Source organism: Eublepharis macularius, chromosome 11 (genome assembly GCF_028583425.1).
Source record: "Eublepharis macularius isolate TG4126 chromosome 11, MPM_Emac_v1.0, whole genome shotgun sequence".
In the NCBI taxonomy this organism is placed as follows: Eukaryota; Metazoa; Chordata; class Lepidosauria; order Squamata; family Eublepharidae; genus Eublepharis; species Eublepharis macularius.
In genome coordinates, this window is record NC_072800.1 from 29300848 (window position 1) to 29326274 (window position 25427).

At 42.4% G+C, this 25427-nt stretch overlaps 1 protein-coding gene across 1 annotated transcript in view; it reads left to right on the forward strand.

The window, feature by feature from the left end:
* DCLK3 (doublecortin like kinase 3) overlaps positions 1-18661 on the forward strand; it is a 30467-nt gene extending 11806 nt beyond the window's left edge. The window contains exons 2-5 of the mRNA XM_054991804.1: positions 5866-7778; positions 13391-13523; positions 15529-15696; positions 18311-18661. Coding sequence (XP_054847779.1) covers positions 5866-7778; positions 13391-13523; positions 15529-15696; positions 18311-18507 — 2411 coding nt within the window. The 3' untranslated portion in view covers positions 18508-18661. The remainder of the gene's footprint in view (positions 1-5865; positions 7779-13390; positions 13524-15528; positions 15697-18310) is intronic.
* Positions 18662-25427: the final 6766 nt, after the last annotated feature.

The following is a 25427-nucleotide window of genomic DNA, read 5'->3' on the forward strand; positions in this document are numbered from 1 at the left end:
AACTACCTTGCAGTGTGGTTGAGAATTAAATGAGATAGCTCATGTAAGCAGTCCTGAGATGTGTGTGTGTGTGTGTGTGTGTGTGTTATTTTCTTGGATAGAGAGATTACTCTGCTGAATTTACAATCTGACCCTCTGTATATTTACTTGGAACTAATTAGTGCAACCCTAAGCAGAATTAAGTCCATTGACTTCAATGGGCTTAGAAGGGTATAACTCTGCTTAGGGTTGCACTGGTCATCTTACTACTTACTCACAAGTAAGTATGCATAACTCTGCAGACATATGCTTACAAAAATGCTACGAGAGAGCTTTCTTATGTTGTCTTGTATATGCAAAAACTACACATTAAATAAAGGCTTGGATCCTGCCTAGACTTTCTATGGATACAAGGACAGAGGACGATTATCACCAGTTCCCCCTTCCTGCTGCAGCCTGAAATGCCCCTTAGTGCTGCTGCCTGGGGATGAGGGACCATCAGGAATAGCATGAGGTGAGGGATCAGGTTTCCCAGTGTGTGGGGGTGGGAAAGGCAAAAATCACTCCCCTTACGCCCACAGGAATTCTAGGCAGGATCCAAACCTTTATATTTGACATGTTTGCTTAATTGTTTTGTGTAAAAGCCTATTTTGGGTATTCTCAGATGTGTTTACTGTGTCTGTAGTCTGCAAAGCTAGAGGAAAAAATTGCTCCCATTGAAAGTAAATTATCACTTTTTGAATTATTTGTCTCATAGTCTAAAATTAAGTTGTGGAAGTTGAGTTTCTCTCTCTCTCTCTCTCTCTCTCTCTCTGAACTGAAAGGGTCGGGAGACTTTAACATGCTAATATGTATACTTGATATTTTCCTAACGTAAGTCACCTTGTTTGATAGTATTAGTACTTGACCTTCAGCTCCTGGCTTTTATTACCTAGGCCACTTCATAGACTCTTCTTTTTTGGAGTTTCAGATTGAGATTGTGTTCTAGGATTCTCATAAGGTGTTGCAGGAATGGTTGGTTTTGGTTTACAGGAGCCACTGGAGATGTTACATCAGTTCTTTTAGATCCAAACTACACACTCAGGAGAGGCCTACATGGGCTTGCAAAAATAATTAGCGCAAATGGATATATGCAAGGTGGGAAGTCCCCTTCTTACGTCTTAGGAAAACTGAAAAAAAGTTTACTTGAAATTTTGCTTTCTTGTCTGTATTAATGAGCTGCTGCAAAGTTTGTAGCAGTAGGCAACGCTTTACATACATCAAATGATCTTTCTAGTATCCGTGGAAGTATATTTGTTTGCTTGGTTTTTAAGTATGCATTTTCTTCCTTTTGAACACACAGGGCTCTTTACTTCCTTAAGTCTTCACTGCATGCATGTACTTCTCTTTTATGTCCCAAGGCAATAAGGCTAGTTTCTAGTTCTAAGGTGTATGTAAACCATGCCGATATAAAACTCACTTGCTGTAAAAGGATGCCTGTGATCACATTTTGTTTCCATCTGACTAATTTAATACACTTGTTATTTAGTGTCCTACCTTCTTTGCGCCTGCTTTTGTACCGTCTCATGCACACGCAGTGTACGCTGGCCTTGCAAGTTGCCAGAGTGAATAATTTACTTAAGGAATAGGAGATCCAAGTCAATATAGTTCTAAAAGATTCAAGTTACAACCTACAGATAATGGCTGTTCGTGCATTGCAAACCTGTGCACATTACATAAGCCAACAGTGCCCAGGACTGAGCACAGTTCAGGCATGTGTACGTAAAAGTCGCTCATCTTTTACTTGGCATTTATGCATACTCTTGTGCAGTGATTTGTGAATTCTTTGTACACTATAATCTTGGTTCTGACAATAATAATACAGTTCCTTGAGTTTGTTGGGGCAGGGGGTGGGTGGGAATTAAAGCTCCTTGCTGTTTAATTCATTAGGCCAACAAGTTATTTATTACTTATTTTTTTGTTTAAAATAATTTTAGGTCACCTTTCTGCTAACTTATGGTCCTAGGATTGCTAGACATGGCCTGGCAACCAGTGGGAGCCTGGGGGTGGGAACATGGGGGGGCACTGGTTGTGACAGAGTGACACCACTTCCAGGGAACACCTGCAAGTGACATCACACCTCTCTAGGGATCACTGGAAACTCTGTGGGATAACCACAGAGTTTCTGTTCATCTCTAGAAAGAACTGATATTATGTTCCACTTTCACTTGGAAGTGATGTCAGCCTGACAGTCATTTTTTGGTTTATTTTTCTCCCACCCTTGTTCCAAGTAGCGGCAGGAAGAAAGGTATGCTAGTTGTTTGCCGCAAGGTGGCAAACAATAAGAACTAAAACAAACTTAAACACATTTCAAAACAATTAAAGTACATAGATGCATGAATAGAATAGAGGGTCAATGAGAATCAGTGAGGGAGCATCAAACCAAACAGAAGAGTCTTGACCCACTAGCAGAGGAAAATGGTAGAGGGAAACAGACAAATCTGCCTGGGAAGGGAATTCTAATGTTTAGGGACCATGACTGAGAAGGCCCTTCCTTGGGTTTCCACTTGTCTAGCCTCAGATGATGGGGGCACTTGAAGTGTGGCCAGAAAGATGACCATAGTAGCTGGATAGGTTCATATGGGAGTAGCCAGTCCTTAAGGTATTGACTGCAAAAAGGAATGCCCATACACTTTCAAACATATTTGCAAACATAAGGGCTAGAAACTGGCTTTTTTTGTGTTAAAAAGTACATTTTTCAATTCTTTTGTGCTTCTTTGGAAATGAAGCATAGCCTCCTTTATTCCTAACCACATTCTTAACCTGTTACCTTATGTCCTGTTAAGTAAAAGGGCCTCTTTCATCCTGGTTGGTATTTATACTTGCTGATAATCAGGGCTTTTTTTCTGGGAAAAGAGGTGGTGGAACTCAGTGGATTGCCCTAGGAGAAAATGGTCACATCGGCTGGTGGACCCACCCCCTGATCTCCAGACAGAGGGGAGCTGAGATTGCCAGGGAGGGCAATCTCAGCTCCCCTCTGTCTGGAGATCAGGGGGCAGGGCCCATGTGACCATTTTCAAGAGGTTCCGGAACTCCGTTCCACTGCATTCCAGCTGAAAAAAAGCCTTGCTGATAACACAGTACATTGTTGGAATTGTAAGACAAATTTTTATATAGCCATATAAACCATAGAGCAAAATGGTGGTTACGTTTTTCATCAAACCTTAAGGTCATGCTGCAATAGAAAAATGATACTATTTTTGTTGGCATTGTTTCCACATAGAAGACTGAGATGTGCACAGGGAACCAGCAGTGAAAGATGTGCATAAAATTCCTAGCATATTTTTGGACTGCAGTTGTTACAGAGGAGCTTCATTTTCCTTCCTGACTCTTATTTCACAAAACTAATAATTTATTATTCCAGGGGAGATAAAACAGGGAATATTAGTACAGGCTGTTGGAAAAAAAGAGAGAAATTCATAGGTCATAAGTGCTACCCGTGACCAGCTTATTTGAAAATGAAATCGAGAACTGTGTATGAGCCTTTTTATTTTTGTTTTAGTGGGATATGGCTTTTTTGGTCAGTTGTAACTTAAGCAGTTACTAATTTAAGTTAAATGTAGAAGAGATATACTTAGCATAGTTCCTGGAAATTCACTGTTAGTTTTAGCTCCCTATTTTATTTTTGGCTTTATTAAACTGCATCAACAAGTACAAAGCAACACAGTAGAAACAACAATTAAAACAATTCTCAGATGGAGCACAAATCAAGTGGGACAGTTCTACATCCTTTCTCGAGAAGAAGTTTTTATAGTGCCACTGATACAGGTGGGGCAGGGCTGAGGTACTGGTTTTCCTTGGCCCTGGCTAGAAAAACCTTTCCCTTGAATGAATGAGGTCTGCCTAATTTTACAAAAGGAGGAAAATGGTGTACTGCACTAAGAGCTGAGATTTCTGGTTAAAGGAACCTAATTTTCAGCACTGGGTCTCAGGGCTCTCTAGAGGTTTTAAAAGAGTTGGGTCCAGTTTCTCCAGACCCATCTTGCATTCCCATAGCTGCTGTGTGGCTGTAGGGAATGGTTGTTAAAAAAAATAAAGGAGTGCACAAAGGACCTCAACATGCCACGGGGAAGGGCTCCTCCCTCCCCTCTCAGGCTGGTTTCCAAAATAGTAAGTGGGATTGCTCCATGTGGAGTATTGTGTGCACATGGAGCAGCAAAAACAGGGAAATACCCTCCCCCTGTGCTTTTTTTTACATGCGGAAATGGCTTTCTGAGGTCGTTTGGGCTCTCCTTTTAATTTTTTTAACAGCTATGCCCTGCAGCTGCTGCAGGGAATCTGAGTTGGGTCTGGGAACCTGGACCCAACTCTTTAAAAACCTGCATGTCTAGAGAGAGACTGTGTCATTCCTGTTGGGAAAAAGTGGGTTAAAATAGTTTTAAATGCAGAGTTGCAGTGGATCTTGAGCAATAGAAAATCAGACGGTTGTTTGCTTTTAAGAAACCATTGAAAGAAAAAAGGTACACATGATTGCTATGAAACAAAGAACTCTATTTCCTACATCTTGACTCTACAATGACCACATGAGTAAAAAAAAAGGCCATTCTGCTTCTTGACCCTTAGAGAGGAAGTCACCTGACCTATTAACCAATAGTAGTTTCTCAGTTTCCTGGGCTTTCAGATAGGTAAGGCTATTGGCTCTGTGCCAGGTTTATTTGTGCCTTGGTTGCAAGGTCAGACCTTGCAACCAATATTCCAACAATTCACTGGGTTGGTTCCCACAAAATGCCAAACCTTGCTTTGGTGTTGCATGAATGAGTCTCATGCTTGGGTGCTTCCCCTTTCCTCTCCACTCTGTGGAGAGTTTGATTTAGTTTGATTTGCACTTTAGTGCAAATCGTAGTTCACTGTTACATCAGAACCATCCAACTGCACAGTGTTGTTGTCCTCTAAACTCAGGATTGCAAATCCGTTTCAAACCGCAGGGAGAAGGGAATATGAGAACACAGGGCTCATTCCTATACTGCAGAAGTATAGCTTAGTGTTGTGTGAACTGGTGTAGTTCCTGCACACCATTCAGATCCTGCGTAGATGGATTACATGTGAGAGCTTCATTGCAAGGGAGTGGAGCTGTACATTCAATGATGAGGAGTAGCAGAGTAGAGGACTTTCTTTTTTTGTCCCTTGATGAGCTGTAAAGGAGGGAGGACAACGAGGCAAAGTAGTGAACTATGGCATGAGCAGGAACTGGTGGGCCTGTGGCGCATGCACATGAACTACTATAGCTTCTTCACATCCCTAAGAGACCAGAGCAGGTGATCAAGGATAAGTGGTGACTCTCTGGTTGCTAGGGATTGAATGTCCATGGTCTATAGATAGAGAAGATCGGATGCTGCAGAAAGTCCCTAGATATATGTTAAGACATGTCACACCCACAAGCGTGAAGAGGAGGAGCAGAAAAAGTAGAGGAGCGGTGTAGGAGAAATAAGCTGTAGCTGCTCATTTGATTGGCTTATCTATGGTATGAAAATTGATGGCAGAATTCTTGTTATGAAACCATGTGGTTTATGTGGCTGTTTACCTCTGCCTTTTCTGAGTTAAGTAGAGGTGGATGAGTCTAAAAGATTACTCTGTTTTATTTTTTCCCATTTATTTAAAATGTACGCCTCCTTGCTTTGTACAAAGTAGCTTACAAGACAAGTGTTAAAGCACAATAAAACATTTGGTAAATTGCCACATTAAACAGCTACATGGTGCTGATAGTTGAGCAATAGCAATATCCTCAATAGCCCTGTTTATTCCTATATGGGTACTTCATATATCTGCTTTCAGAACTTGTTTTTTAGAGGTATGCAATGAAGAGGGGAAAAAATGTCATCCTACATGTGCTTTCTTTCTTTTCTGCAGAGCCCCGCGGATTTTTTGATCATACTCTAAACTGTATAAGCTCAGGCATAACAGAGAGAAGGCTACAAGGTACTTGCCCACCAATTGGCCGTGGAAATTTTGGGAAGCCATTCTTTGGTACAAACTGTTACAATTCTCCATTTATAAACTCACGGGCTGGTTTCCATACGATCCACTCAGAGAACAGCCCAGTAAAGCCAAGAATTGTCACGATAGTAAAACCGTGTGGGCACACGGTCAGGAAGATAACATTGCTTCTAAATCGGCGTTCTGTTCAGTCATTTGAACAGCTGATTGCGGACATCTCAGAAGCTCTAGGATTTCCACGCTGGAAGAATGACCGTGTGCGGAAATTATACAATTTAAAGGGAAGGGAAATTAGAAGCATTTCTGATTTCTTTAGAGAAGGTGACGCATTCATAGCTATGGGGAAGGAGCAGCTAACCTTGAAGAACCTTGAAGTGGCAATCCAAGAACTTTATCCAGATAACCCTTATGCTCCTGCTGCTGAGACTACTCTTCCCGGATCCACACAAAACTGGGAACAACTCCAAAAGCCTAAGAATAGGTTGTATGAAAAGACTTCCAGGGTAGAAAATGGACTTGAGCCTGTAATGGCCAAGAACTGCCTGGAACCCCTGTCTCCTAAACTGGTTAACAGGCATGAAGTAAAAGCTCAAACCAAGGCTAGGCAAGAGGAGAAGGTGAGAAGCAAAAAGAAATGGTCCAGAGACAGTTGGAATGGAGAGCAAGATGTGAAACCTTCTAGAAAAGCTAGAGAAACAGAGAGATATTTTGACCAAGAGAGACATCTTGAAAGCACGGCAGAAGAGAGTTCAGACATGATAGTTAGATGTGAGAAATGCCAAAGGGAGAGGCAACTCAGGCAAAGACTGAAGAAAGAGAGACCAGTTGATCTTCCTTTTGGTAGCAGGGGTATGAATATGAAAGTGTGTCAAAGATACCACATGGAAAAGATTGTGAAATTGCAAAACTGCAGGAGATTGTCCGAAAACTCGGCAGAAGAAGGTGAAACTACGTGGAACGATGCTGGTGGTCAGAGTATGTGGACAGCCTCGCAAAACAATGCCCCTGAAGAGCTGGAGAAGCCAAAGAGGAGCGTGGAGAGGCAGCAAACCCATCAAACCCAGGAGAATCATGACAGAGAATTAGGAAAGGTAAAGATGAAGCCCATAGAAAATCAACGTACCATTGTAGGAGATGCTTATGAACTAAGAAAGGAGCACAGGAGATGTTCTAGAGTGAATCAAAGCTGTTGGTTGCTGAAGGGTTCTGAAACGGGTGCGGATAAATTGCCAAAAATTCAGGGGAAGAGAGAAGAGGCACGGAAATCAAAAGAGGAAATAGGAGGAGGAGAAGAGAAGGTGGGCCATGGAGAAGGTGAACGAACAAGGCATGAAAGGGAGGGAGAAACTAAAGGCAGCAAAGAAGAGAACAGTTCAAACAGGACCAGTGATAAAAGGCTGAAACATGAAGTCCAGAGCAGAGTAGATGTGGAGAGCTGCTATGAGATCGGCAGAACCATCGGAGATGGCAACTTTGCCGTTGTGATGGAGTGTCGTCACCGCAGCAACAGTCAGAACTATGCCATGAAGATCATTGATAAGTCTAAGCTGAAAGGAAAGGAAGACATGCTGGAAAATGAAATTGTGATCATCAGAAGTCTTTCACACCCCAACATTGTCAGCCTCATAGAAGTATTTGAAACCGCGGCAGAGATTTATCTGATCATGGAGTACATTCCTGGTGGGGACCTGTTTGATGCCATCATTGAGAGCGTGAAATTCACCGAACGTGACGCTGCTCTCATGATGACTGATCTTTGTGAAGCTCTGGTTTATATTCATGGGAAGAACATCGTCCATAGAGATCTCAAGCCAGAAAATCTTCTAGTAAGTATTGAAAATATTTATTATCTCCCTTCATCCGTTGAAGTTTAATGTATAAAATGTGTGTATTCTAATTTTATTTTTACTTCATCTATACCTTGCCTTTTCTTTCCAGAGGGGACTAAAGTGGCTTACGCTCTCCTCCGTTTTATATATACACATGGGAGATATTGATGATCAAATATATTTGTTGATGGGGCACTGCAACTGCAGGAATAGCATAGCATAATGCAAGACATTATTGTTATGAAAGAAATTGTAGAAGGTGTGAACTGTAAAAGAGATCTGTTCTAAGCCATTGGTTGCTGGCCTGCTTGTTTTTTGGACATGAATATTCATATCAGAAAATGCATATGCTAGAGCTGTGGTAGAGTATCTGCATTATGCGCAGAAGGTCCCAGGTTCAATCCATGGCTTCTCCAGTGAAAAGGTTCTGGTAGTGGCGCGGGTGATGTGAAAAACCACTACCCAGGACTCTGGAGAGCTGCCGCCGATCAGAATAGACACAGTACGGATGTTGATAGACCAACAGCCTAATTCAGAATGCAGTGATTTCATGTGTTCTTATTAACTGGATTGGAGGTGTTCCTGAAGACTTGGGTAGACAAACCCACAAGATGACAAATGCCACATATCCATGTGATCTGTGTAGGTGGAGGGTCACCAAATTTCTGGACGTTTCCAAGCTATAGCAGTTAACCAATCACGTTCAAAAAAGAGGTTTCCCAATCAGAGTAGGTTCCTGTTAGGATGTTATGGTATCTACTGGACAGAATTCCTGATGCGACCTTCTGTTCTTGTTCCTGATTTCTTACTGGGCCTGTTTTCCTGATGTCAGATCTTGTCCATTATCTTCCTCATCTGTTAGGCAGCTACCGCTGTGCTGCTCCATCTTTCTGAGGAGAAGGATGGGTTTCTGCTTCATAGGAGAGACGTAATGGCTGAGGCTATCACAGGCAGACTGACGGTGGGATAACACATAGTCACACTATTTTGGCATTTCATTCTTTAACTCCTGTCATTGTCTGCTTGGCTGTGATTCTAAAGTACAGTGACTGCATCTTTTTTCCTCCCACACATCTTTTCCCCAACACACAGCCACATTTCTTCCATCTCCTTTCATGAGGAGATTGATGTTAAGTATCCAAGTTTTAAGATTATACAATAAAAGATTAACAGCTCTCCAGACGGAAGGCTTTCTATATCAGAAAATAAGCAGTCTGGAGTGGGGGGAAGCCCGTTGATACTGATGAGTAATGAGTGAGATTTTAAAGGGGAAAAGAGAGAGAGAGAGAGCAAGGTAGGCCTTGGTTGTACCTGGCCCTAGCTCAGATGGTATTTTCTCCCCTACACATGCTTTCCTGTAGCATCTTTGTACCTCCTTTGATCTGTAAATAGATTAAAGAAAGCTGTGGTAAATTGGTTGGTGGCAGAAAATCAGGGGATTTTTCTCTCCGGTGGGTATACTCTGAGGCAGGAAGACAGCACAGGGTGAGGTCTTCTGGAATTGGATAAAAGAAAGATGAAGACAAAATAAATGATGATATAGAGAGGAATTGAAGAGGAATTACCTTGGAATGGAAAATAACAATTCTGATAATGGAAGCAAATGTTTTGGGTTAAACTGTCTTAGAGTGAAACAAGAAGTTCAGGCTTTTAAAAAGTTGGGTCCACGGAACTTCGTTTTCCCACAGCTTCAGGGAATGCTGTTAAAAAATAAAGAAGGATTCAAATGGGCTTGGAACACCACTGCAGGGGAAGGAATGGTTCCTGCCTTCCCCTCCAAGCTTTTTTCCTGTGTTGAAATAGCGCTGGGTGGGGGGAGTTGTTTTCCAGGTTTTGCCTTTCCACGTGCACTGAATATTCCACACGGAGCAGCAAAAACAGGGAAATGTTTGTTTGCAGTGCTAGCCTGGCTGAGTGCATGAAGTATAGTCCATTCCTATAGGTCAGCTCCTTAGAAAACAGAAGATGTTTATCTTCTCTCTTATCCCTTGTCCCAAACAAAACCTGTTTCACATGCCACTGTGGGAGGCAGCTGCCAGGACAAATTCTTCTCCTTTCTCTCCCTGCCTGTGCCATTCTTAATCTTGGTATGAGACATAGGTAATCTCTAAGCCTGTGCATGCCCCCCTCCAACCCTGTCCCCGGTCTCTCTTCTTCCCCACCTTTCCCACAAAAAATGCATTAGCAATTTGCAAAAGACCACTCTCCTGCCCCAGTCTGTACTAAAAATATTTTTTTTGAAGGGTAGGGGACAATTTCCAAATTTTTGGGCCCCTCCTAAGTGAAACTGTGCATGCATGAGCATTACCTGTCTGGAAGTTGAAACTTACCTGGCTGCTAAATTCTATTGCCTAAATCTTTGACAGTCTACTAGTTGCTATACAGAGACTTGAGCATGACCCATTTAATCCAGATAAGTTCCTTAATGTTGTGTCATCAGGGTGTGTATGTTCACTTACACACATCTTTTTAAGTTTGAATGTGGCAAAGGGGGATTTGCAAATGTATGCGTGTACGGGAGCTCTTTTATTTTTATTTAAATTATTTATAATCTGCCTTTCTAATTGAGACTCAAGGTAGATTACACAGTGTAAGTCAATCCAGTCAACGGCTGGGACGTTCAATAAACAATATAATAGAAATTTAAAAACAAGCAGAAATCTAAGATAGAACTGAAACAATACATTAGCAATTGGCATATTAAACGACATGGAGAAACTATCCAGTAGTATAGTCTACAGTCCCTATTCCTATACCAAAGCATCTCTCTGAACCACTTCCTTACAGCACAGCCCTATTACCTGTGTGAAAAAGCCATCTTGAATAATTCTGTCTTGCATTTCTCTGATTCGTAGAAGAAAAAGTACAAGGCACCGTGAAAATCTAGGCATCAAAATCAAAAACAATGTAACTATATCATTAAAGAGCACAGGTAACTTTCTTCCTATTTATTGATATATTAAAAATCTCATGTTACTGTTGCAAGCTTGTGACTGGTATTGTATGTCATTCATTGATTGGTAATAAGTGCTGGCCTTTGAGTTTGTCTATATTTCTGTGGCAGCCACCTGATTATGTATCAAACAACATATGAGGCTGAAGATATTTTGTCATAAATCACTCTTTAATGATATAGTTACATTGTTTTTGATTTTGTTGCTTAGTTTTTCACAGTGCTTTGTGCTTTTTCTTCTGTTCTTTTCCGTGAATCTCTTCCTTACTCGCTTTACCTCTGATTCCTTGCAGCTCCTCTTGACTATACCTTTGATGGAATACCTGCATTTGCTTCTCTGTGATTTGTAACATGGGCTACAGAATCATAAAATCGGGCATGGTGATGCCTAACGTAGGAACTGGGAAAGGCCTTATTCATTGCTTTTCATTGCTTATCGTCTTTGGGCATACATTTCAAGCGTCTTAAGAGGTGGCTGGAGAACCCAACAACTCTTTGAATTAGGGTTGCCCCCATTCAGGTTTAATGATAACATTTAAAATAATTATTTTACATTGCTCCTCTGCCCCCTCTTGGCCATCTGGTGTTTGGTGGTGTTGTACAAAGAGGCTCCATGAAAACTTGAATAATGGGAAATAGATAGTTTCAGGTGGGTAGATGTGTTAGTCTGTAGTGGTAGAACAAAATTCAAGTGCAGTAGCACCTTAAAGACCAACAGAATTTTCCAGGATATAAGCTTTTGAAAGTCAAAGATTTCTTCATCAGATACCTTGAAAACAGGCAGGTAGCTGCACATGGTGAGGCAGAGATAAATCTACAGTATGTGCCCTCTAGTGAGAATTTATTTTCAGTTTGGATGTAAATTCTGATCAGAAATGCTTCAAAAAATAGATTTTTTTAAACCCACCTCTACAGATAGAATACTTAGGAGTATATATAGTTTAAAAGAATGTGCAGAGAACATAATTTCTACAATGAGAGCTGGGATTTAATTCTATTCCCTTGTTTTTCTATGGTTCAGGGAACACATCAGGAATTTTGTTGCTTGTACTGCGAGGATATCCTGAAATAACGATATAGGGTTGCCATCTTGTGTTGCCAGAAGGTATAGCAGAGGAAAATACTGAGGCTCAAAGCCTGCAGTTATTCTACATGAAGAGAATACCTATATCTATGAAATCACTGAAAGTGTCTTTACGCAAGACATATTACATGGGGACGCTTAAGTGACTTACTTTCTGTGTGGTCTTATATTGAAGTGTACTCTGTTTCCCTAGCAGTGTATCCACAGTGGGAGAACAAGTGTACGGTCTTTCACTTGAACATCCCCTGTGTAAGATGTCTTATATAGAGTGGGACCACAAGTGACGCCTGACACAGGTTGGACACTAGTCAGCTTCCCTCAAGTTTTGATGGGAAATGTAGGCATCCTGGTCTTGCAGCTTGACTCTCTGACTGCTGTCCAATGGACTTTTCAACTGCCACTTGTCCAACATTCCGCCAAGCTGCCTACATTTCCCATCAAAACTTGAGGGAAGCTGGCAAGTGTCCAACCTGTGTCAGGCGTCACTTGTGGTCCCGCTCATAGAGAGAGACTCAGAGCGGAACTACAAGTGACAAAAGGCACAGGATGGACACTTGTCAGCGTCCTTCAAGTTTTGATGGGAAATGTAGGCATCCTGGTCTTGCAGCTTGACTCTCTGACTGCTGTCCAATGGACGTTTCAATTGTCACTTGTCCAACATTCCGCCAAGCTGCCTACATTTCCCATCAAAACTTGAGGGAAGCTGACAAGTGTCCAACCTGTGCCTTTTGTCACTTGTAGTTCTGCTCTCAGTGCTATCTGGATGATACATGTCCATGTATGCCCCAGCCCTGCTCTTCAGTGTCCTCTTTTCAGTAGTGAAGTCCAGGATTGAATGTGGGACCTTTTAAACGCAACACGTGTGCTGTACAAATAAGCTATGATCTTTGAGAGCCAGTCTTGTGTAGTGGCTAGAGTGATGGACTAGGATCCGGCAGACCCAGTTTCAATTCCCCGCTCTGCTGTGGAAGCTCGCTGGGTGATCTTGAGCCAGTCAAACGTTCTCAGCCTAACCAACCTCACAGGATTTGTTTTGAGGGAAAAAATGGAGGAGAGGAGAATGATAAAAGCCACTTTGGGTCCCCATTGGGGAGAAAATAAAACAAAACAAAATTGCTCCAATACTGTCCCACATTCAAGGCATGAAATACTATATCAAGGCATTAAATATGCTTATTTACAGTATACAAGAAGGGCGGGGAGTCTTTGGGGAAACATTGGTGTTGCCTGTGGAGTTTATTTACTACAGTAGCATGGCATGCTAGCAACCCGGCAAGTTCAGAGTTTAAAAAGTGTTCTTTGACATTGCATCTGTTTAGCTATGGTCTGGTGAGAAGGGATTACGTGTGACAGGTTGGTGACATCCACTTGTAAATGATCTACTAAGTCGGTCCCACCCTTGGTTATTCTGCAAATGTGCTGTAACATTTATTTGGGAAACTTGTAACCTCTCGCAGTTATGCCTAAAGCAGTATGCTCATAAGCAGTGGGGCTTAAGTTCTCAATGTTCCATATGCTACATATAAATTTTCTCTTAACAGATTGATCTGGATTCTGTTTCTGTCTGCACAGGTTCAGCGTAATCCAGATAAAACAACAACGTTGAAACTAGCAGATTTTGGCCTTGCAAAGCAGGTGACCAAGCCTATCTTTACTGTGTGTGGAACTCCAACTTACGTTGCCCCTGAAATACTTGCTGAAAATGGTGAATATTAAACTGCAACTTCTTATGTCCATCAGTTAACTTCATGCATTGTTTAATTATACAGATATTTGCCTCTGGCCAGCATCTTCTGAGAAATGCCATTAATTTTCATTCAGTACAACAGGATCTATGGGATGCTATCTGGAGAAAATACCAGACTTGTCATGATTACTAGACTCAGAGGGAAATATCCCATCAGTCACACTGTCACTGGCTATTCTTGACCCTAAATGTCTTAAGTACAATAAGAAGCGGGGGATGCCACATGCCCTTTGGGGGCATGGGACACTGTGTGTGAAAGTGTGTGTATGAGAGGAGCAAGTCCAAAGAGAGAGGAGGGGGGATTGTAGAACAGGTGATCCCTTTGTGGGTGGATTGTATGCCTCCTGACAAAGGATTCTTACTTATCCATATTAAGTTAGCTTCTGGGTGTGTGTGGAGATGCAACAGTTCCCAGACTTTCCTGTTATCTTAACATGATTTAGGGAAAAGGGACCTTGAAAGAAGTGCAGTTTTGCTTTTATAATATTCCCCTGTCCTTGGGATGTGTGTGTGTGTGGTGGGTTAGATATGCTGAAAATTCAAAAGCGAATCAGTGAATCAGTTCACAAATCCTCACACAGGATCAGAAGGCTGAGAGCTCACAACTGTGAGCAACAAACATGTTCACATGCACAACAGATTTTTGGGGCTGTCTTGGAGGATGGGAAAAGGTCAAGTAAGTTGTAGGGAAGCCAAGTTCAAAAGTTTGAGGAATACTCTTAAAAAGTTATCTCAGGTCTGATCTAAATCACCTGTTTCTCTGGCAGGTGATTTAATGTCTGGCATGAGCATTTGCTGCACGTGTTGATTGTTGCAAATGTTAATATGCATTGCATGGTGGAAAGGATTAAAAAAATCTTTCCCTTGAGCCTTTTAAAGGAAGTTGTAGAAGCCAGTATTTGTTTATTTAGAAGGTTTTTATATTGTTTCTCCCAATTAAGGAGGTCTAAAGGTAAAGGTAGTCCCCTGTGCAAGCACCGAGTCATTACTGATCTATGGGGGGATGTCGCATCACAACGGTTACTTGGCAGACTTTTGTTATGGGGTGGTTTGCCATTGCCTTCCCTAGTCATCTACACTTTACCCCCAGGAAACTGGGTACTCATTTTACTGACCTTGGAAGGATGGAAGGCTGAGTCAACCTTGAGCCAGCTACCTGAATCCGGCTTCCACCAGGATCGAACTCAGGTCGTGAGCAGAGCTGATCAAGGAGATCTGCAACTAAAATAATAAATTATTTGTATAAAAACAAGTCATTAAAACTTTGAAGGAGAACCACAGACACACAGAAAGCTAAATAATCTCCACCATTGCAGACTAGAGGTGGGCATGAACTGGGAAAATACCGAACCATGCAGTTCGTGGTTTGTCACGTTTCACATGAACTTGCCCGAGTTCACGAACTGGTTTGTTTGGCTCGTGAAAAGTCACTTCTGGGGCAGCAGAAAGTCACCACCGGGGCTGCAGAAAGCCTATCCTCCCATTGCCTAGGAAACTGATTAATCTGCGCCAGGCTGTCTGCAGCGACAAACCGAACCAAATGAACCAGCCTAAAGTTCGTAGTTGTTCATCAGAAATGGGCTCTGATGAACTGCCAGTTCTTGAACCATGAATCAGCCCAGTTTGTGACAAATTTTGGTTCGTGTTTCGGTTTGTGCCCGCCTCGGTTGTAGACAGTTTTGAATCAAACTAGTGGCTGGCAGATATTTAAAAGCTTTGTCTCCTGTAAACATAAAGGTTCAAACTGCCACAGGCTAAGATCATGTGAAATCATCACAAAATTCTTGAGATCACAAGCTACAAAACTTCACATAATATGTATCATTTAGACCAGGACTTAATGTTACTAAAAATATTGTCAGTCATTCATTTGAATCCAGTCTTTAAGCTTTCAATAGAAGCAGGTCTTTACAATTTATTTGCATTTCTCAAAGTTTCTGGACTTATTTTTCTTTATCCCTAGGCTATGGTCTAGAAGTGGACATGTGGGCTACTGGTGTAATACTCTATATTTTGCTTTGCGGTTTCCCTCCCTTCCGGAGTCATGAACGAGATCAAGAGGAGCTATTCCAAATCATACAGATCGGGACTTACGAATTTCTCTCACCATATTGGGACAACATTTCAGCAGGTAAACTTCAAAGCGTTTATAACCTGAGTTGTGCATATTTCCTGGCATGATGATTGTGACTATTTATTTGTTTGCTTTTATTTTAAAACATTTGTATACTGTCTTTCTTCCCCAATAGGGTCCCCAAGGCAGCAAACATTAAAACAACATTTTAAAAAGTATAAAAACAATTAAGTAAACACACACAAACACACAACACAAAGAACAAAGAGAAGGACCAGTAACAGTTACTGAAGGTATGCCAAACAAAACAAAAAAGTCTTGATTCGCTGATGGAAGACAGCAATAGAAGGGGATAGATGAATCTCTCTGGGGAGGGAGTCAAAGTTTTGGTGCCATGACCAAGAAGGCCGTTTCTTGGGTTGTCACCTGACCAGCCTCAGACTGTGGGGACCCCAAAGCAGGACCTCTGAAGAATACCAGAGTGAACGGGCAGTTTAATATAGCTGTGTTCACATATTTTGGACTTACTGCCATTGAGAACGCGGAGACATTCACAGTGGCTCCATATTTGGAGGATTTTTACTGGCTTTAAATGGTAGCACTACTTGATATATCACTACAGAGTTATAGTGCTGTACTTACTGCCAATTTTTTTAAAGCTGACAAAAAACCTATTGCTGCTGGTGGTGGAAATGGTGGGTAGAATTAGGGAGTGATAATGCCAGTGAATGTAGGCAGGCAGGTTCATAAATCCATATATTCTCACCTACGCTGTGGAGAAATCCTCTTTGACTTTGATGATTCTAGAAATCAGGGGAAACGATGGAAGAAGCTCTAATGAAAGGTGTGTTGATGCTCTGAAAAGCCCCCCTTCCATTACGAGAGCCGTGGTGGAGTAAACCCTCTGTGTGGAAGCAGCCAATGTAACATGTTGGCATTTCCACAGCATTCCGGGAACCTTATTTTATTTTTAGTGTTTCCAGGTTTTACATCTGAAAAGACAGGCTTGAAAATGTGTGGTAGGAGAAGCAGAACGAACTATACAATGTAAGCAGATACTTTGCTCAGTTCATAGTTATACTGATCACAGAATTCAATATTGTTTGAATTTATTGCGTAAAATTTTGATGTATTGGAGGGGGAGTGCAGTGTAAATTTACAGGTTGTCATATACTATATTGTGAAACCCCTCCCTCTGCATTTTTAATGAAGGTGAACATCACTTTTTGCCGGATCATACCCTTATTTAAAAAATCAATTAGCATTTTCTATTATTATTGTATTTTTAATTATTCTAATGGAGAAATTAAGATGGGGATCAGAAACCTCTCCAGCAGTGTGTCCACAAGCCTTTCCCCATACAGGCTCCACATTGGACTCTTTTGGACCATTTAAACTCACAAGTCTCTCTCTCTCTTTTTTTTTATTACCTACATCAACTAATAATACAGAGGGAAAGAAGGGGGGCAGGGGAAGGAAAGAAAAAAAAACAGCAACATATAACAACACTACACTACAAATAATGCTTTCCCTTCATACTGCCATTATTAAAAAATTAAAACTTTGTAAGATATTGATGGAGTGGTTGACCTTGCAAAATACAGATTACAATCCAAATTAAGTCTTCCTCCCCCCCCTGGGCCTCGGACGCAGTTCTCTCTGAGCAACTGCAACCGCAGTGCTCTTCCCCCCCCCCTTCAGGCTTCAAATCCTTTTCTTCTTGCTTGGTGTCTTGCTGAAATTCTTGATTTTTGTCCTCAAAATCCCTTAGTTGATCTTCTGATATTATCTTGTAAGCTTGATCTTTGTAACTAAACCAAATACCTTCCGGAAATAGCCATTTATACTTTATTCCACGTTCCCTCAGAAGGGCTGCAAACTTTTTATACTTAAATCTTCTTTTCTGAACTAAAAATGGAACGTCCTTCAGTATCTTAACTTTATTGCCCAGAAAGTCCAGATCCGCATTGTATGAGTTGTATAGGATAGTGTCTCAGATCCTCTTAGATGAAAAATCGATGATGATCTCGCGAGGCAGCTGACGCTTCATTGCATATTTTGAAGAAGCCCGACGGACTTCCAAAATGGCGCTTTTTACCTCTTCTTTAGTTGCCCTCGCGGGTGTCGCCAACAGTTCCGAGGCCAGACCCCATAAATCCTCATTTTCCTCCTCTTTCACATTCTGGAGGCGCAAAATTGTCTGTGTTCGTTCCACTTGTAGCCCGATCAGCTGGTTCTCCACCAGCTTTAACTCTTTATTCGTTGCCCTCACGAGTGACACATTTTCCCGAGCAGACTTCTCTGCCCCCCCCGCTACTTCCTTAATGGTTTTCACTTCGCTCTCAATTAAGCCCACCCTTTGATCTGTTTCATTCAGCTTGTCAACAAAGGGCTTTATGGCTTCGATAACCGACCTCTTCACCAAGTCCTCGAGTGACTCTCTTTTCCCCTGCAGGGCAGCCGAGATTGACTTGCCCAAAGCGGGACTCTGCTTTTTCACTGCCATTTTAAGGGGGGGGGGGGACCGCCGACTAAACTCACAAGTCTCTATAGCAGTCCATCGCGGCACTGCCACGTTCTGTCACTTGCCTCTAATGGAGTTCTTCCAGCGTAAGGGTCTTTTCAAAGCAAGTCCACATTAACACCTGCTCTTGTCTTTTTTACCAAATAGCTGCAAAAGACCTGATAAGCAGACTGCTTGTGGTGGATCCTCTGAAGCGTTACACTGCGCAGCAAGTTCTTCAGCACCTGTGGATCCAGACCGCTGGAAAAAACAGCAGCAGAAATCTGCAGAGAGAGGTGACTCTCAATCTGGAACGCCACTTCCGGAGCCAGCGCAAGAAAGAAGGGACTGGTGAAGATACATAAAGAGTGTGCCCAGACATACATCATTTGAGCAATGAGCCTGCTGTTCAAGTGCGCAGTCTCTGTTTTTTTGTGTGTTCAGATAAGGACTGAGCTCAGCTGTTTTGCAGCTGATGCCAACTATGCAAAGCACTGATTGGCTCCCTGTCTCCCTGTGATGTCGCGAAGATAGTATTAAATATTCCTTTGAATAGAAACATATATGCTGCATTCTTTATTTTAAAAAAGGCCTGCCAGAAATGTGGAGGGCAGGGCAAGACAGTTGACTGAATCAATGTTCTGTTCATTGAGAATTTTGTCTATCATTGGCATTCTCAATGCAGAAGGAAACTGGGCTTGACTCCCTAGTGAAATACACACTGTGACCTCCCGCCCTACGTTCGGTACACCTGTATGCACCCAAAGACTGCCTTATTGTTAATCCTGTTCCTGTATGCATTCTTCTTACAATGTTTTTGAAGCGTAGGACTGTGCTTTGCTGCTGCTCAGGCACACAAAAATAGATTTTAAATGTGCTAGGGGGGAAATGCAAAACTGTAAAGGCCTTGTGCAATTTTAATTTTATGTGTTGTCAATTTTGGTGAGGACCGAAAGAGCTACTTGAAATAAGTCTGTTTACTTGGGTATGGCAATGGCCAGTGGGGTTTTGGACTTCAGTCATAGGACTGTATATAAAGTTCTTAAATTTAACTTACTTTCAAAGGTGTTTACCATGAGAAGAGAGTCAGGTTGCCTTCCCTGGGACATACAAACTGGTTGTTTCTTTGGATCCTGGCTGTTGAATTCAGTCTTGGTGGTCTATTTTCTTTGTATATTTAAAATATCTGTATATTTTAATGATAAGGAATGGAGGGGGCCGGGTACACCTTGGATGTATTTTGTATAGTACATGTGGAGTCTTCTTTCCAGTGTAATTATATATAAGAGCCCCGTGGAGCAGAGTGGTAAGCTGCAGTACTGCAGCCCAAGCTCTGCTCACGACCTGAGTTTGATCTTGGAGGAAGCGAGGTTCAGGAAGCCGGCTCAAGGCTGACTCAGCCTTCCATCCTTTTGAGGTCGGTAAAATGAGTACCCAGTTTCCTGGGGGTAAAGTGTAGATGACTGGGGAAAGCAGCGGCAAACCGCCCCTTAAAAAGTCTGCCTAGAAAAGGTCGTCCCCCCATAGGTCAGTAATGACTCAGTGCTTGCATGGGGGACTACCTTTATATATATATATATATTATTCTAAGAATGTAATAGAAATTGAGGAAACAATTAAAGGTTATTGTAATACTAAGCTATCCTGGTAACCTCAGTGATCTTAAATAAAAAAATAAAAATTCAGTATAAAAGGTGCAGATTTGGGCCATATAAGCAGCGTCCCTCTTTGTTTAGCCAAGCAGTGGTGATAGACTGGGTCATCTCTATAAACAGGTTCATCTTGTGACTTGGTGTGCAGGAGGATAAAATGATAAATTGCTTCAATACTGAGAGGCCAGAACTTGAGTTTGAATCCTTTCTTTGGGATATTGAGGTGCTGTTGTGAACAGTGTATGAGATGGGAGGGATTGCTAACCTTGTGCTTCTAATTTTTCAAGCTTGAATCAGGAACCTCATAGAGCCTCTATAGACGAGACCTCTTACACGAGGATGTTCGAGTGAAGAGAGACGCCATGTTAGCCAGGAAACATAGGAGACAGAGCAGAAGGCTTCGCTGCCTTCACCTCTCTACAAAGAACGGGGAGATTGCTCCTGGGAGGGTTTGTTAATTTCCCCTTTCCCCTTCTCCCTGAAAGCTATGTTAGTTTCACCTCCCTTCAGGGAGGCAAAGAAGAAATGAACAAACCCTCCAAGGAGCAACCTCCCTGCTCTTTGTAGAGGGCAGAAAGTGAAGCCTTCTACTCTGTCTCCTAAGAGCCAAGCTACCAGTGATGCCTTACACAGTTTGGACACTTGTCAGCTTACCTCAAGTTTTGATGGGAAATGTAGGTGTTCTGGTTTTACAGCTTGGCTCTCCATTACAGTTGCAAGACCAGGATGCCTACATTTCCCATCAAAACTTGAGGTAAGCTGACGAGTGTCCAACCTGTGTAATACGTCACTTGTAGCTTGGCTCTAAGTTTCCTGGCTAACGTTTCATCTCTCTTCACTCAAACAGCCTCGTGTAAGATGACTCATCTATAGAGACTCATAATAATAATAATAATAATAATAATAGGATTCATTTTATATACTACCCTTCAGGACAACTTAACACCCACTGAAAGCGATTTTCAAAGTGTGTTGTTATTATCCCCGCAACAATAATCACCCTGTGAGTTGGGTTGGGGCCAGGGGTCATTTTCTAGAAAAAGAACTGCAGGAACTCATTAGCATAACTCATTAGCATAACTCATTAGCATATCTCGTTAGCATATGCCACACCCCCTGCCATCACCGGAAGTGTGTCAGAAGGCAACATCCACCCCTCAGGCCCCTTTCCACAAAAATCTCAAGGTATTTCCTTAAAGCAGAATGAACTCAAAGCAGCTTACCCTCCTCTGGAGAGCCAGCCCAGCTTGCACCCATGCACTCACTCTCTCTCACAAGTCACAAATGAAAATAAAGCAGCATGAATTCCAAGCAGCTTACGTTCCTTTGGAGCCCAGCACCACTTGGCTTGCACCCATTCACTCATTTTCTCTCTCTCTCTCTCTCTCTCTCCCCCCTCTCTCATGAGTTACAAATGAAAGTAAAGCAGCAGAGCAGAATGAATCCAATGAATCCAGCACCACTCGGCTTGCACTCATTCACTCTCTCTCCCCCCCCCCTCACAAGTCACAAATGAAATTAAAGCAGCAGAGCAGAAGCAGCTTACCATTCCTTTGGAGCCCAGCACCACTTGGCTTGCACCCATTCACTCATTTTCTCTCTCTCGCTCTCCCCTTCCCTCTCTCATGAGTCACAAATGAAAGTAAAGCAGCAGAGCAGAAGCAGTTTACGTTCCTTTGGAGCCCAGCACCACTCGACTTGCACTCGGAGGAAAAGGAATCACATGGGCGGGGCCAAAACCCACGTGACCTCTTTTCAGATCTTCCGTAACACCGTTCTTGTGCGTTCCGGCTCCAAATGAGCCCTGGTTGGGGCTAAGAGAGCTCCTAAAAGCTGGGACGGACCCAAGGTCACCCAGCTGGCTTCAAGTGGAGGAATGGGGAATCAAACCCAGTTCTCCAGATTAGAGTCCCGCGCTCTTAACCACAACACCAAACTGGTTAGAACCTCACTTAGTGAACAGTGCACAGTATATGCTCAGGCCTCAGGCACTGCCTCTGCAATTGGTAGGCAATGTGTGGCCTCTGAAGTGGCCAGGAGCAGTCTCAATATGGTAAGTCTGGTCTTCTGTCCCACCTGATCATCTGAGTGTTACCTTCTCCCCTGACAATTCCGGGCTTCAGATTCTCTATCCGTTGATTTAGCTGTGGCCTGTGTGAGATGCAGGCGGTGAATAGAAAGAAGACTCTCAGACAGGGCATTGGTCTGATTTTTTTTTGTTAAACTAGATGATGCTCATTACGAAGAACTCCCCCTCGCCAACATATTAGATTCCTTGTTATCACAACAAAAAATTCAGTTTCTGCAAAAACTCTGCTTGCTTCCAAGGAAGGGATATGTGAGAAGCCACAATTCATGGTGTGTGGTGGCGGCATGCTTCTCCATTGATGGCCATTCACTGCAGAATGTGTTTCTCTGAACTGCAAGTTTGCCAGCCTGGTTTTTGTATCTTTTTCCTTTGGCTGGTTTGTGATACTGATGAGCAGAATGAATTAAATAAAAAACCCTCAGGAATATCTTTGCTTGTGTTTATTAAATACTCCTTGGGCGTGGGAGGAACCAGTAAAAAGGGAAAGCAATGAGAAATCTGCTGCTTTGGCTTGTGAAGGATACATGAAATGAACAGCTTCCTGTTTGTAAAGCAATTTTGATTTTAATCGTCCCTCCATGAATTGTTTTCTCAGCTACTTTTAATAGCATCGTTATTTAAAATTATGCATTGTTAACAGCATAGATATTTTCCACGAAGTCTTGCTTTTTTTTTTTTTAAAAAAAAGAGACAGTTCACACTTTGGGGCCCAGAGTGTATGCGATGTTCTTCCCTGGTATAACCTATTCACATTTAAAATCAGTCGTGGGAGTGGTGGGAGTGGAAAGAGAAGTGTTTTCAAGCAATTGGGTGCAAAACAGTAAAGTAGGAGAGCCCCCTTCACCTCTGTGCTTGTTTAGCTGTAGAAAAATTAGACTCTGCCTCCTGTCTTAGAGACGAGCTGGGGTGGATGTGAATAAACTAACATGGTTCCCCATGTTTCATCACTTTCAGAGCTGAAAACATTGATTGATAAGGATGTATTGTCATTGTTATGGTCTCTGACCGCAAATAAATTCACTAGGATCTCTAGGAGCTGAAAACATACAAGTTACGGCTTGCATGGACTGTACAGCTCTATCCAATGGTAAGTTACCTGGCCTTTTGTTTCTCCCAGCTTGTGTCAATTTCTGGGAGCCACAGGGCTACATATACTCTGCTTCCCCACACTGTGAATAAGGAAAATAAGGAATCCAGTTCTGCTTGATTTTGTATACAGCAAGTCTCTAAACTTACAAACAGTCTGCATTCCAGCAGTTCGTTTATAAGTTGGATGTTTGAAACTCAGAACACATTTTTTCCAGAGGTGTATATAACAAGGAGTGATTATGTTCCCAGGCTGGCTCACAGGAGCCATTTAATCCATAATGCAGCTGAAATACAGTACATTGGCAATGAGAAACAGAGGAAAACAATACAGTTTTCATATCGTGCAGTAATTAAATAAGACAGACAAATGTTGAATAAGAAATTGTTTTTTATTTTCTTTCAATGTTGGTGTGGCCTTGCGTATAGGAGGCAGGGTTAATTGGAGGAGGGCAAGGGCTTGTTTCTGAAGAGTTGGGTCTGGGTTCTCTGGATCCATCTCAGGGCCAAGCTACACATGACGAATGACACTTGAACGGCAAGTGTATTTCTCCCTGTTCACTTGCCCTCCACTCAATCCACTTGCCGTTCAAGTGTCATTCGTCATGTGTAGCTTGGCCCTCAGGTTCCAAGAGTTGCACAACAGCTGTGGGGAATACCTATTTTTTTTTAAAAGGAAAAGCCTGTTTGGTTTGGACTAACACAGCAGGGGGAGGAAGGGCTCCTCCACCCCTCCGAGCTGTTTTCCCATGACAAAACAGCTTGGGGGGGGGAGTTATTTCCCCATTTTTGCTCCATGTGCACAGAATACTTCACATAGAGCAACAAAAAGGGAAAAATAACTGTCCCCCAGTGTAATTTTGGCCCAGAGAAAATGGCTGGGGTGGGAGGGGAGGCAGAAGCCCTCTTCTCTCCATTGAAGTGTTCCAAACTCAAACAAGCTCTACTTTATTTTTTAAAATCCATTCCCTGCCACTGCTTTGTGGCTGTGAGGAAACAATTATGTCCAGTCTGGCCCTTCAGCTTCATGGTACAGATCAAACTTCGTTACAGGAGGCAGGGGAGTCTTTAACTCATGTCTGAGGCTAAAATACTTCAGATTTTTGTATTTTTTCAGGGGCTCCTAACAAAAAACACTTAGACAAGGGAAGGTGTCCCTCATCCCTAATGGGGGGGGGCGTCTCCTTATGAGTTGGGTGATTAGCATTGAAGGAGACACAGTGAGAGGGGGGAACTGGGAAATCTCCACCTATGTATACTAGGATAGTTCCCTTAGAGAATGTTCCAATAAACAGGCAGATATTCAACAGGAAAGGGTTTTTAATTAACAGGGAAATGAAAGGCAAGCATTCAGAAAACATATACAGCATACACACAGAGCTAACTAAGAAAACAGTGAGGAAATGGGAAAGCAAGGCAATGTGATATTTACCAGTTCTGGAGAGGAGAAGAGGTCCTTGAGAGCAGCAGCAAAACGACCAGTGTTTCATGGAGAATAGAGAAGGCTTAAGTGAACCTGAGAATGTGTGTCTGGGTCTCAGAACACACACACACTGATCACATGGCTGGGAAGCCTGGTTATAGAGAAATATGTGTCTCCTGAGGCAAAACTGATATCTTGCCCCAAAACAATGGCTTAATGGCTGTCTCTGGAGGTGGACAAAGGAGTTGGGAGAGGTTTGATGTGACTAACCTGGCTGGACTATAGGTAAAAATATTGGTAAGTGTTGGACAGGAAGGCTACCAGTTTCACTGAACAGCCTGATTAGATTAGCTGGGTGAGGGGAAGCATGGAAGGGACTTGATGGGATTAGGCAGGGAGGTGTCTCAGGAAGCTTTATTATCTCTGCTGCCCTCTGGGGTGTGGAGGGCCACCAGTCAGTCATTACCATATGACTCATGTCTTGGTAATGTTCCAGTCTCCTGGCCAGCTGGCATCTGCCCTGCTTGGGACCAGGCAGTGTCTGAGATTTAAAGCAAGGGGTTTATGATATTTCATATCCATAAACTGCCCTTTTAGTATGAGGGAGGGGGTCTGACAGCTAACAATTGTGGCCAATTTAACATATTAAAGATTCACCTGACCTTCTCCCTTCAACACTCCCTCTTACCCTGTTGGGTCATTTTCTCCCCTCCCATAGCTCCCCAATGTCAATTCTGAAACACGCGAGTCACTTCCTGGTCTCTGTTTTGCTTGTAACTCTGGATCATTTGTAACTCAGGTGTTTAAGTCAGAAACTTGCTGTATTTGATATCACCCCATCACCAATATAATTTTCCTTCTCTATCTTGAAAACTGAAAGCTTGTTCTTGTGAAAGGTGTAGAATTTCTGGTATCTCCAAGTTATTTGATTCCTGTGTTCATGTGAAGACCTGTCAGGTAGATGGGTAGAAGTGAGAATGAATCGTCTTATATTGGCTATAGCAGTTGGAACTATGAATACCATAATGGCAGCGG